Source organism: Rana temporaria, chromosome 8 (genome assembly GCF_905171775.1).
Source record: "Rana temporaria chromosome 8, aRanTem1.1, whole genome shotgun sequence".
Taxonomy (NCBI): Eukaryota; Metazoa; Chordata; class Amphibia; order Anura; family Ranidae; genus Rana; species Rana temporaria.
The window spans coordinates 67,941,662-67,956,099 of NC_053496.1; the positions used below are offsets into that span (position 1 = coordinate 67,941,662).

General features: G+C 44.5%; 1 protein-coding gene across 1 annotated transcript in view; it reads right to left on the bottom strand.

Annotated features, from left to right (window-relative positions):
• Positions 1 to 11,900, bottom strand: part of WDR11 (WD repeat domain 11) — a 135,395-nt gene extending 123,495 nt beyond the window's left edge. Inside the window, exons 1-2 of the mRNA XM_040361963.1 lie at positions 11,711 to 11,900; positions 874 to 985 (exon numbers count right to left, since the gene is read on the bottom strand). Coding sequence (XP_040217897.1) covers positions 874 to 985; positions 11,711 to 11,811 — 213 coding nt within the window. The 5' untranslated portion in view covers positions 11,812 to 11,900. The remainder of the gene's footprint in view (positions 1 to 873; positions 986 to 11,710) is intronic.
• Positions 11,901 to 14,438: the final 2,538 nt, after the last annotated feature.

Consider the following 14,438-nt stretch of genomic DNA (forward strand, 5'->3'; position numbering starts at 1 on the left):
TAAAACATTTTTTCCTAAATGGCTTTCTTTACCTTAGTGCGGTCCTCCTTCACTTACCTCATCCTTCCATTTTGCTTTTAAATGTCCTTATTTCTTCTGAGAAATCCTCACTTCCTGTTCTATCTGTAACTCCACACAGTAATGCAAGGCTTTCTCCCTGGTGTGGAGTGTCGTGCTCGCCCCTCCCTTGGACTACGGGAGAGTCAGGACTCCCACTAACACACAGCTCCTTTCTCTATCTGCAACGTAGAGAGCGCCCCTACCCTCCTGTAGTCCAAGGGAGGGGGCGAGCACAACACTCCACACCAGGGAGAAAGCCTCGCATTACTGTGTGGAGTGACAGACAGAAGAACAGGAAGTGAGGATTTCTCAGAAGAAATAAGGACATTTAAAAGCAAAATGGAAGGATGAGGTAAGTGAAGGAGGACTGCACTAAGATAAAGGAAGCCATTTAGGGGGGGGGGGGGGGGGAAATTGTACCTTTACAACCCCTTTAATCAAATACAGGTCCTTTTTTTTACTGAAAATCCACCAAGTGACCAGCAGCATAGACTCAATCATCATGCTTTCTGAATTCTCATGCGGCTGCCCCCCCTAGAGCATTATCTAAGAAAATATCTACAGCATTCAAAACCAGGAACCTCTGAGCTGTGTCCCAGCTATGAAGACTGACTTGGAGGTGGTCGCGGTGGGGAGCGATGCTCATATCAAGGTTGCAGACTGTGCTTCCTGGGGGATTTGAGTGCTCCCCCAATACATACACAGGCTAGGATACAACTAACCTTTCAATAAACATTTTTCATAAAAAAAAAAAAAAAGTGTATTCAATATAAGTTTCCTTTATTATGGTAGAAGCGAGTCCACCCCACTTACCTTGACAATGTTGGCTTTGTGTTTTTCCAAAACCTGAAGAATCTGCGCAGTGCTGGGGTCCACCACGAGGATCAGTGAGTGACAGCCATAAGCAATTAAACCTTGACAGCCCCTAGAAAGAAAGCAGTTGATGAGGAGCCTGTTCACTGCAAACACTACTGAGAAGGACCTCTACCCGTCTGGCAGGTATAACAACACATCTATTGTATATATAAACGCCATTGTCATTTAAACTTGCAGGTGTTTCGTCAGATATGGCGACCCGTCAGAAAGTAGAACAGAGCAGTAAGGATACACCGAGAAGGGGTTAAGCGGACGGTGGGTGTAACAAGATGTCCGCTTACCCCCTTCTCACTGTACCCTTACTATGGACGAGTGCGGGGTGTAGCAAGATGGCGGCGACAAAACTTCACTTCCGTTGCCTTTTTTTGACGGGTTGCCATATCTGATGAACCACCGGCACAAATATAGAAAATCAGAGTTCTGTTCACACAGTGAACTGTATTTTCTTATTAATGGGAAGAAGAACCATGCACTGAATAATCTGATTGACATTTAGGCCCTTTTTTACTTATTATTTTGCATGGTTTTATCAATAGGGTTCAAATTCTAGGTGCTTACAAACCATGAGATGCCATAAGAAATCCCAACACACCTATCCAGTGCTTAAAGCAAAACACCAGCCAAAAAGGAAAAACAATGAACAACCAATTATAAAGATATAGAAAAGTGCTTTTGCTACTCACTTCACTTTTTTTATTATTATTACAGGTACTTATATAGCATTGTCATGTGGTACAGTTCCCCATAAACACTTAGGCCGAATATACACTATTGCAATTTGGATGCGAAAGCTCCGCATCCAATACGTAACAGCAGGAGAATGTGAATGGCTCTCTATGGAGCGGATCACATATCTCCAAGTAGGGACACGATAGCGATTTACAAATACCTCAATGGTGATCACAGCATAGGACATAAACTAAGCTATTCAGTCTCAGGGAGTGTAAGAGAACACGGGACACACAATGAGATTGGAGAAGTGGTTTACCCTTAAAGTTTTTTTTTTTTTTAAATAACAAACAGGTTATACATACCTCCACTGTGCAAGGGTTTTGCACAGAGCGGCTCCGATCCTCCATTTCTGGGGTCCCCCAAGGGTGCCCCCCATGGAGAGCCGCATTCCATAGGGGCACGCGTGAGGGCGCGCTCCCGAGTCCTGCTGCTGCATCCATTGACACAGGAGGCAGGACTTGGCCCTGCCCCACCGTGTCATTGGATTTGACTGACAGCAGCAGGAGCCAATGGCTCCTGCTGCTGTCAATCTATCCAATGAGGATTCTCGTCGCTGGAAAGATTGGTTCAGGTAAGTAAAAGGGGGCAGCTGTACCACAAAGGGTTTTTCAACTTAATGCATTATGGTAAAAAACCTCAAGACTTTACAACTCCTTTAAGCTGCGAAGGGGGGTTTTCACTGTCAGGGCAATAAGGATGTGGAACACTTTTCCACAATTGGTGGTGTCAGCGGGGAGTATTGAGATATTTAAAAGACTCTTGGATGTGTATCTTATAGAACACAACATACAGGGATATGGGAAATAAATATGGACACTGACACGTTTACCTACACAGGTTCAACCGGATGGACTATTGTCTTTATTCAACCTTACCTACTATATAACTATGCAAGTGTCATTTAAAGCTCCAATGTGGGATTAATGTTGCTTGGGGTCCTTCTTTAGGTGTCCATGTTACTGCCTGTGTGACATCACTTGGCGAAATAACAAATAGGCATGGCACCACCGTTTTAAAAATATATGCATCTTTTTAGCACACATTTTTTTTAATTCATAAACAAAACTATTAAAACAATCAGAAATAAGGCCCCATTCACACTAGTGGTTTGATCAGGTCCATGTGTCATATTTTCATGCAGACCCGATCGGAAAGCCATGCAAGTCTATGTGCAGGCAGATGAAAACAAGACATTCATCCATCTATTTACAGCTTCACCTCCAGTATTTAAAAAAAAAAAAAAGAAAAAACAGTCTACATCCTTTTCCATTTTTCAGGACCTAAATGTGACGGATCGGAGATAACATGACGCAAACACAAGCAAGTCCATTTTCATCCACTGATCCAACATGGGTCTGGAAAGCTGCAGTTTTAAAATGCATAAGAAATGGAATGTGCATGGAGGTCACAAAAGGAACATCTGTCCCGTTCTGCTCCAGTTCAGCAGAGGATCGGTTCACAGATTCCCCGCTGAACAGAGACAGCCCATGTGACAGGGGCCTGAAGAAATAAAAAAAACTAAGCCCACCTCCCTGCATTCATTGATACTTTTCAATTCTGTGTTCTGCCTCTTGAGTATGTATGGGGTTGGCGTGCAGACATTGGGGGGGGGGTTGGAATAACAAAAAGAAATAGGTATTTTCTCGTAAATATCTGTGCATTTATATTGCACCAAATTAACAATGCCATTACAAAAGTTCTCAAAACACCAAATGACTTAGAAACTGTTGAATATCACTTTTAATTAACACTGATGAGTTTTTAATATACTACACAAATAATGTACCGTATATACTCGAGTATAAGCCCACCCGAATATAAGCCGAGGCACCTAATTTTACCACAAAAAAACTGGGAAAACTTATTGACTCGAGTATAAGCCTAGGGCAGTGATGGCGAACCTAGGCACCCCAGATGTTTTGGAACTACATTTCCCATGATGCTCATGCACTCTGCAGTGTAGTTGAGCATCATGGGAAATGTAGTTCCAAAACATCTGGGGTGCCAAGGTTCGCCATCATGGGCCTAGGGTGTCCATCTGCATGCCTCACTGTGCCCATGTGCATGCCCCACTGTGCCCATGCCTCACTGTGCCCATGCCTCGACTTATGTTTAACATGGGAGTATATAGGCTTTGAAAAATCGTTGCTCCCCGGCCGTAGGTCCCCCGGACAACAAACTTTGCACACTTGTAGAGAAAGAGTGGGGCTACATGTGTGCCAAGTTTGGCGTCCAGAGGACCGGGTCCGCAAAGTTCGGGAGATCAGGCGCAAAAAGGTGACTCGAGTATAAGCCGAGGGGGGCATTTTCAGCAGAAAAAAAAAAAATGTGCTACTCGAGTATATTCGGTAATTTCCCTAGATTCTTTGAATAAGAGTTCCCATCTGCCCTTGTGTGAATGAACAATAAAAACAGAATAAGGAGAGATATACGCTTCTGACTTGCTGCTTTTTGAGTGAACGCGCTAGGTATAAGGACCTTAGTCTACGATGCACGTGGACGCGGTATGAAGAAACAGAGGCATCAAAGGAATAAAACAAGTGCAAGCAATGGAAAGAAAGCTAGAGGCAGAAAAGGTAATTACATTTTGAATGAGACAGTCTACGGCTGTTTATGGCCGTGTTCTGGAAGTACGTTTATTGGATTTGTACTGTTAATCTGTCTGCACATATTAAAGACTATACACTTATTACTCCAATGCCAACCCCATGCAAGAAATGTTATATACACACACAGCACAATCTTCCAGAATAATTTGTGTTTAAAAAGCATTCATATGAGGTACTGAAAGCTTCATATTCACTTTTACATTTCTTCACTACCTCGAATCGGAGCCAAGTCTACTTTATAAAGAGCATTTGAAGAAAGTAAAACATGACCTGTTATTTATATAAATGTGACCAATCTGAGCATTGATTAGAACAGTGGTCTCCAAACTGCGGCCCGGGGGCCAGATGTGGCCCTTTGTCTGCTTTTATCTGGCCCTTGGGCCACTATTTTCATCCACTGATACCAATAGGCTATATTTCCCCCACTGACATAAGTGAAGGGGCGGTATTCCTCCAAATTATGCCAACAATGGGGCACAATGCCTCACACCAAAATTGGGGCACAATTCCTCCCAATGACACCAACAATAGGGCACAATTCCTCCCAATGACACCAACAATAGGGCACAATTCCTCCCAATGACACCAACAATAGGGCACAATTCCTCCCAATGACACCAATGATGGGGCAATATTCCTCCCACTGACACCAAAAGATAGGGCTTTGTATAATCCCACTGATGTCGGGACCCTTTTAACTCCCAATGGCCACAGTCCGGCCCTCCTTAAGTCTGAAGGACAGTAAACTGGCCCTTTGTTTAGAAAGTTTGGAGACCCCTGGATTAGAACAATCAAGTCATGCATGGTCCGAGTCCTAAGAGGGTTTTCAGAGAGTAGAAAGTGGCTTTTGTCAAAGATTTTGGTATAGAATATGATCAAAGGGGTGTGGACATAATTCAAAATTATTGAGTTCTGGTGTTAGCAGAGAATGGTAAAAATAGAAAATGCAAAAACAATCCCTAAGCTATTAGAAAATAAATAAACCAAAATGAAAAATCATAACTGCATAAAAAGGAAAAAGGAAATCTAGAGCCGCTAACACTGTGCAGTGCACTCACCACAAAATAAGAAGGAATATAGTGAAGCGCTCTATATAATAAGTGAGTGTTAGAAAACAAAGATTTCATACATACATACATAGTGCAAATCGAGATGTTACTTAAATATCATATACAATGAGAAAGCCAGTATAGGCGCAATGCATCAGGTGGATGGTAACATCACGCTGGGTGAGGTGAGGATGCCATTTTTGCCAAAGTTTGTGTTGTGGATGTACTATTACTTTCTCTACATGCAATTTTAATATACAGTATTTGCTTGTGAGTGGCATTTATTTTCTTTTAAAATAAACATATTTTAGAGGTCTACACTATTAGTATATTTTTCTTTTTGTGCTTTTGCATGGAAATACCTATTGGAGGAGACATTTAAAGGACCAGGAGTCTGGCTGACACTATTTACTGAAGTGCTTCTGACCTCCACTGGATCATAGGGTGGTGGGCACATTGGTGGTTCTTTCACTTTTTTACTAGTAATGGCGGTAATCAGTGATTTTTAGCAGGACTTCGACATTGCAGCAGACAACACTTGACACTTTTTTGGGACCAGTGACCTTTATACAGCAAACAGTGCTATAAAAATGCACTGATTACAGAATAAATGATACTGGCAGGGAAGGGGGGGGGGGCGATCAATGGGTTCGGTGTGTCCTAGGGAGGTGTCTAACTGGGAGAAGAGAGAGATCACTGTTCCTAATCACTAGAAACAGACGATCACACTGTACTCCCCTGACAGAACGGGGATCTGCTTTGTTTACACTGGCAGATGTCCATTCTGCCTCTCTATGGAGCGATCGCTGGTGACTGGCGGACATCCCGGCCACACGCATCGGCTCTGGCGCCACACCGCAGGCGCGCGTGCACACGCCCACTGTATCCATTACATGAAGTGCAGTACTAGTACGGCGATACGCGCAATAGAGCCTCCCTGCTGCATTATAACTGTGGTGGCTGGTGGGCAAGTTGTTAAAGCAAACAAAAATCCATCCACACAGGCTCTTAAAGCCCCTAAAATGTTTCAGGGACAAATATTCAAAGCCCCTCCTAAAAAAAAAAACAAGGAGAGCTGCCCCGCATGGGAATAGGCTCAACATGCCCTGGAGCGGGGTACCTTTTAGGCCGCATTCACACCTGATGAACCATCTGCATAGAGAATAATGTATTTTTTCCGTTGATTACCGTTTTCATTCACACAGATGCTTAGTCCCATATAGCGTGTGGAGCCATGGGTTAAATGTTTTTGTTTTGTGGTGAGCTGTGTGCAGGTAGCTCATATTAGTGGATGGAAGCACCAGGACAGCCGAGTTTGACAGATACATGGACTGACGCAGAGCCTGTGTATCCAGGTCTGTGCAACCATCCTTGTGTACCTGTCAAACTCAGTTGTGTGGGCTAGTCTGTAAAGCCAATGTGCTTCCAATATGGCTGCAGCTCGCCAAAAGTATTTTTAATTTTTTTGTCCCAGATATTTTTATTAAAAGAGCCCCTGCAAATGCACTAAACACAAGTTTTTTTTTTTTTTTGAGCAATCACATTGAAGTCCCATTGAATGGAGCCAACTGAACGCACATATGAACGGTAACACATGAAATACATTTTGCCACTGTAAGATGCAAAACACTCAGGTGCCAATGATTATATGCAGCCAGTGACGTCACCGGCGCATGCGCTCTGAAGGAACGCCCAGCCATGCAATTCCTTCTAGGCCATGTGCCGTAATCCACAACTCCCGACGCCATTGCGAGTCCACAAACCCGGAAGCAAGACAGGTGAAGGTGGGAGCCCGTGGTTTAAAGCATGGCAGTCCAGTGGTTTACAACCGCCTTAAAGGGGATGAACTTCGATCTTCAAATTAAGTCTGTTTAAAGCAACCTTGTCAAGTAAAATGTTTTATATTTTTCGTCCTCTGTTTAACCCCTTATTAATCCTTAATATACTCTAATCATCAGCCTGATTAACTCCTCTATTCTCCTGCATTTAATTATTATTTTTCTGCTGATTTTTTTTTCTTTTGTTTGTTTGTTTATTAACTTCTATTTTATAAACTATTAATAACTAAAACTTTTTTGTGTTTGCTTTGTTCAATAATATTTTTACACATTTCACATTGAAATAAGCACAAAAAAATAAAATTATTTACAAAATCGCTTTTCAGGGCTTTGTACCAACGCGGACAGCTGAAGTGTGAACAAAAAAGTTGCGGTAGCATACTTTAAAAAAAAAAAAAAAAAAAAACAAACAGACCCTACTATATCTTAAAGCAGAACTCCAGTCCCAGCACTCCCCAAAAAATGAATAGTCAACAGCTACAAATACTGTAGCTGCTGACTTTTACTATTAGGAAATTACCTGTCCAGGGAGCCCGCAATGTCGGTACCCAAGCCAATTTTCCGATCAGCTCTCGGGTGCTGCTGCCGCCTAACGGGCATGCGTGAAGCGCGCTGCGCTTTCTAACTGGTCCCGTGGCAGAGAAAGGAGGAGGAGGGGAGTCAAACTTCCAGGTTGAACTCCCCGCAGCCAGATCTCCCAGAAGTGGGGACAGGATACCGGTCAAAAAAAAAGCTGAGCTTCTACTTTTGTGCAGAACCGCACTTCAATGGTAATTTTTTATTTCTTTACATATTACATTATTTTTCATTACATTCCTTTAAATTTGACTGAAGAAAAAAGAGTATTATGTTTTTTTAGATTGCCATTTTGTTTGATAACCTAATGGTCAGGGGGTGTAAATATATAAAAAAATAAAAAGTTCTTCAAAATCGTGATCTTTATTCTAAGCAAACAAAATTGTGATTCTCATTTTATCCAGAACGGTGCAGCTCTACCCAGCTCCCAATTGTTGAAACATAATCAAAATCTTTAGTGTGAAAAAAAGAAAGCAAGGTGCCCGATTTGCGTGTTTTCAGGCATTCCTATTATAGTCTACATCTAATGTAGCGACGGATACTGGAGCACTCATACGTGAACGGCCACCATTGTTAAACTTTGGTTGTGACCCTTGGTGGTAGAAAAACAGTCACTGGTGGCTTAAGACCCGTAAACACAATTATCGGATGGGAATTGCGTGATGACAGGCTGTTGTCGGAAAATCCCACAGTTTTTATGCTCCATCGGACAATTGTTGTCGGATTTTCCACGGACAAATGTTGGATGGCATGCTTTAAAATTGTCAGCCAACAATTGTGTGATGTCAGATTATCCGATCGTGTGTACACAAGTCCTTCGGACAAAGCTCCAAAGTGCAAACACGCATGCTCAGAAGCAATTCTCACCATAACACAACATTGGCAAAAGTTGCCCAAAGGGTGGCGCTAAAGAGCTGAAAAACCACATAGTTTTGTGTTTGTTGGCCGACAATTCTTTGCAATACAAGTTTCTGGCCAACGCAAGAGTCCTACACTTTGTCCGATGAAAATCCGATCGTGTGAACAAGGCTTAAGGCCTCATGTGCATCCCCGTTTACAGGCTTTTTTTGTTTTGTTTTTCAGCCTGTAAACACAAAAACTATGAAGGCCTGTGTGTCCATTAGAGCTGATTTATTAATCTTTTACCACTTCCCGCCCGGCCTATAGCCGATTTACGTCCGGGAAGTGGTTGTGAAATCCTGACAGGACGTCCATGGACGTCCTGCAGGATTTCATGCCGTGCGCGCCGATCGGTGATGCGGGGTGTCAGTCTCACACCCTGCATCTCCGATCTCGGTAAAGAGCCTCCGGCGGAGACTCTTTACCACGTGATCAGCCGTGTCCAATCACGGCTGATCACGATGTAAACAGGAAGAGCCGTTGATAGCTCTTCCTCACTCGCGTCTGACAGACGCGAGTAAAGGAGAGCCGATCGGCGGCTCTCCTGACAGGGGGGGTTCGCGCTGATTGTTCATCAGCGCAGCCCCCCCCCCTCGGATCGCCACACTGGACCACCAGGGAAGGGCAAATAAAAAAAGTATTGAAAAAAAAAAGCTTTAAAAAAAAAAAAAAAAAAAAAAATGATGACAATCAGTGCCCACAAATGGGCACTGACTGGCAACATGGGTAGATCAGTGCTGCCCCACAGTGTCCATCAGTGCCACCCCAGTGTCCATCAGTGCCACCCCAGTGTCCATCAGTGCCACCCCACAGTGCCCATCCATCAGTGCCCATCTGTGCCACCCATAAGTATCCATCAGTGCCACCCATAAGTGCCGCCCATGAGTGCCCATCTGTACCGCCTATGAGTGCCCATCAGTGACGCCCCATGTGTGCCCATCAGTGCCGCCTATGTGTGCCCATCAGTGCCGCCTATGTGTGCCCATCAGTGCCGCCTATGTGTGCCCATCAGTGCCGCATACCAGCACCCCCAATCAGTGCCACCTCATCTGTGCCCATCAGTACTACCTCATCGATGTCCATCAGTGCCATCTCATCGGTGCCCATCAGTGCCGCCATATCAGTGCCCGTAATTGAAAGAGAAAACTTACTCATTTACAAAAAAATTAACAGAAAAAAATAAAAACGTATTTTTTTTTCAACATTTTCAGTCTTTTTTTAGTTGTTGCGCAAAAAAAAAAAAATCGTAGAGGTAATCAAATACCACCAAAAGAAAGCTCTATTTGTGGGGGAAAAAAGGACGCCAATTTTGTTTGGGAGCCACGTCGCAGGACCGCGCAATTGTCATTCAAAGTGCGACAGTGCTGAAAGCTGAAAATTGGCTTGGGCGGGAAGGTGCGTAAGTGCCTGGTATGGAAGTGGTTAAAGAATAGAAAATAAAGTGATTTTGATTTACCCCCCCCAGGATCACCATCCAGCATGTAAAGGTAGCATGGACTGGAGGGGAAGCCGTCGGCCGCAGTGGAGCCAGCATGGAACTGATGTCAGCAGGGTTCCCTGCGGACATCGATTTCCGGTATCTGTGCCATTTGCATTCCACGCTGGCACGGCCGACAGCTTCCCCTCTGGTCCAGGCTACTTTTTTCTGACCGTCCCGCCACCGGTGCCAGCATCCTGGGGATACCCTTGATCCCAGCCTTGTGATTTATCTGCTCAAGTGCAAGCTGCCAATTTTATACTGTGTGTCTTATTGTAAAAGAGACATGATGAGTATGTTTTTGTATTATTATAGCATTAATTTCTCGCATTCCTGCTAGCAATTTTTTTACACTATAAATAACACATGCTTATTAGTGAATTGACCCTAAAGGCTTTAAAGAAAGTTTGATTTTTCTCTGAAAAATCACTAAAACACCAAAGATTCCAGTGAATCTGTACTTTTTATTGCCATCTCATTTGATGACCTAATGTTCAGATGTTGTAAATCTTTGGCCCCTTTCACATGGACTTTCCGATCAGGTCAGCCTGTCAGTTTCTCGGGTGGACCTGATCGGACGCTCCATTCACCTCTATGGAGTGTGACATGCCTGCTGATATCCGATTCCCTGAAATCCAGACCCTAGTTTTCATCCGTCTGGAGGATCATGTCAAATGGGATTGGATGAAAAACTGACACGGGGAAATTTCATCCGATTTTTCCATAGAGGAGAACAGAGCTCTGACAGGTCTGTCCCGACACAGTGAGCAGAGACAGACCTGTCATCCGCCTGTTCAGAAGGGGGGGGGGGGGGAAACAACAGAGCGATCCCCTGCTGAGCAAAGCAGAGTCCGCTGGGCGGACCGCACATGTGAAAGGACTCTTTTAAATAAAAAAAAAAGTTCTTTAGAACTGTGAGAGAATCATCATCCTAATCCAAGCAAAAAAAAACACATTGCGATTCAGATTTTTTCCAGAATTGTACAGCTCTAGTGTCCCTGCACACACAGACCTTTACATGCAGAAAAAGCTGAAGAGAAGAACAAAATGACGTTAAACGCGTCTACACTAAGGATGCGCCCGCGCAGAAGCGGACACTCCACAGCGCTAATCACAGGCAGTGAGACATTTGCTGATCCGTGGCTGCACAGATCGGGAAAGGTCTAGCTGCCTGTGATTAGCGCTGTGGAGTGTCACCTTCCTGGCGGGCGTGGGCACATGGACTGGCGAACACACCTGAGCTCATCATTAGTCTACGCACAACTAAACACTAGATGCGCTTAGAATACATTTGAGCATTAATGCATTTCAATGGCCATAATGAATTATTATTCTGGCCAATGGAATTCCATTAGTGTTCAAACATTACATGCATGTGAATGCACAGCTTTAGGGGTGTTTTTTTTTTAGCTGCTTCTCTCCTGCCAGGAGTTCTGCCATTCATAGGGACTAACCAGACACCCGTGTGCATGAGGTCTAACCACTTCTTCCTCCAACCTTTCTTCATATAATAAACACCTGACAGAGGCTCTACCTACAACCACAATACACCTCTGTTTGGGGCTGTCAGTGACCTCTGACCCCGGAACTCACCAGTCCAGAGCCCCCTTGTTGTGCTGGGTCAGCGCCCCTGTCAGTGTCCGGGTAGACAGCTTGATATTCACGGTGAACGGGATCATATCCGAGCCGGGCATCACAACTACGGAAGAAACTAAATGACAGCTGCTGCCATATCACCACCCCACTTCCTCCAATGTGCGGAGCCCGGACAAATACTTCCGGGCAGAAGTGACGTCTCGGTAGCAGCGATCGGCGGCCATGTTTAGTAAGGGAAAAGCGGGCAGCCGTGGGAAAGATCAGAAAAAAAGTGTTTTCCCTGTTCTAATAAATCTTATACTTGCCTTGTGTGTCTGTTAATTCATTTCTGAATGAGTTGTAAATTATTTCTCATGAGGTGGATGTATTGGATTAAGCAATGTAAAAAAAAAAATGTGGAAAAAACAAGGTGACTGCATAGGTTCCTGCTTTAGCCTAGGTTCACATTGCCAATAGCCGCGGATTTGGCATGTGATTCTACATGCCAAATCGTACCGATGATTGGTACGATTTGGCATGTAAAATCACATGCCAAATCCGCGGCTATTGTCGCCAATGGCACCGTCCAAATTGGTGCACCACTGCACCGATTACCAAAAAGAGGTTCCTGTACTACTTTTGGCGACTTCGAGCGTGGCAATTTGTATAGATATCGGTGCAGGAACCCGCACAAATGTCTGTCAAATCGCCACTGAAGTCAGACTGCATTGCCAGGTTGAAATCGTGCGAGTTCAACTGAACTCGCACGATTTCTAACCCGCAGCAATGTGAACCTGGGCTCACTCGTGTGACTTGTAGGTAGGGTTACTACCTGTCCAGGATTCACCCAGACAGTCCAGGTTTTGAATTGTAGGCGAGCTGAAACCCGGACACATTATTCAGACTGGGCTGTAGCTCCCTAAGTACCCAAGATAGTCATACACAAATCTGCTGCTGCAGGCGGCTGTCTGGGTTCAGGTTCGTCATCACTGGTGGCAGGCAATGATGTCAGCAAGAGCAATTTGACCACATCCACTGTTTGCTGCTGCACGCTATGCGCAGCACATTACTATTCTCCTTGGGGCACCCAAAGGTGTCCCAGGCTGCTAAAGTGTTTGGGTTTGGCTTGAAGGAAAGGTGGCAACCCAATGCGTTTCCTCCCACCAGACTGAACTTTATCATTCTCTCTCCTATTACATTTATGTAGATGTGTAGCCAGTGGCGGTGCGTCCATAAGGGCGCACTGGCGCAACCACCTCTCTCCAGCCACGTCCTCAATGACCAATGAATAGATTCATGCATAGCATGAATCTATCCATGTCCGCCGTTGCCACCCCCTATTTAGGCGCCCGACCTCTTTTCGGGCACAGGGCACCTGAATTACAGTGATGGGGGTGTTTTTGAAGCACCTGATTAGAGCCATAGGCTCTAATAGGAGTCAAGAAAGGTGACCTGCAAGTGCCATGCTTGGCGCTCGCAGTTCACCCAGGTTTGTTAGAACAGAGAATGAATATAGGACGGGAGGAAACGCATGAAGGACATCGCTCACCGCCATCACCCGCTGCCCCACGAGACAGAGTAAGTGCCGGGCAGACAGCGAGCAGGTAGGGGGGGGTCACAGTGGTGGCATTCAATGGCACAGTGGAAGCATTCAATGGGCACAGTGGCAGCATTTGATGGCACAGTGGCAGCATTCGATGGCACAATGGCAGCATTTGATGGGCACAGTGGCAGCATTCGATGGCACAATGGCAGCATTTGATGGGCACAGTGGCTGCAATTGATGGGCTCAGTGGCTGTGTTTGATGGGCACAGTGAGGCTGCAATTAATGTTTTTTTTCTCTGAATTTTTCAGTTTGTTTGCTACTGCGTGTAGCACAGCTCTATTTTCCACATTGTTTATTACTGTGTGTATTTCGCAGCTGCTGCTCTTGCTACTTTAAAGATATATAGAGCAGTTTTTCTTCCTTTACATTAAATGAAAATGGGCCCCACAGGATGAAGTGGAAATCTTTTTGTTGAGCCCTGCCACACTGGTGAAAATGGGCGAAAATCCCTCCATTGTGAGCAGAGGCTGCATTTGACCTGCTTTGCATTGAGTTGCTTTTCTTTATATCAAGCATGTTCTAGTGAGCTGCAATAGAATTGCATAAAAAGCATACGTAACCATTTGTGGTCAATTGCTGTGTTTATTTTATGTGAACTGTGCTGCATGCATTAGAATGGAAAACTGAATTTGATAACAATGCCCATTGATAACAACCTTCAAAGCAGGGGTAGGCAGCTTTTGAGAGATGGAGATCTACTTGAACAACACTGATAAGGTCAAAGATCACTGGGCATTGTGTACCCCCCACCCTATAAAAAAGACATTAAGACCAAACTTTTTTTTAATATATAAAATATTTTTACTCAAAACAAAAATAAGTACAGGGTTTAGGAGTGCATTGTGCAGAGAATGCAGCGTTTACCAATGCATTATGTGCAGAATACAGTTCAGGAGTGCGTTACGCTCAGAATGCAGGGTTCAGCAGTGCGTTAGGCTCAGAATGTAGGGTTCAGGAGTGCGTTACTCTCAGAATGCAGGGTTTAGGAGTGTGTTGCACTCAGAATGCAGGGTTTAGGAGTGCATTGCGCTCACAATGCAGGGTTCAGAAGTGTGTTGCGGTCACAATGCAGGGTTCGGGAGTGCGTTGCGGTCAGAATGTAGGGAACGGAAGTGCGTTGAGGTCAGAATGCAGGGTTC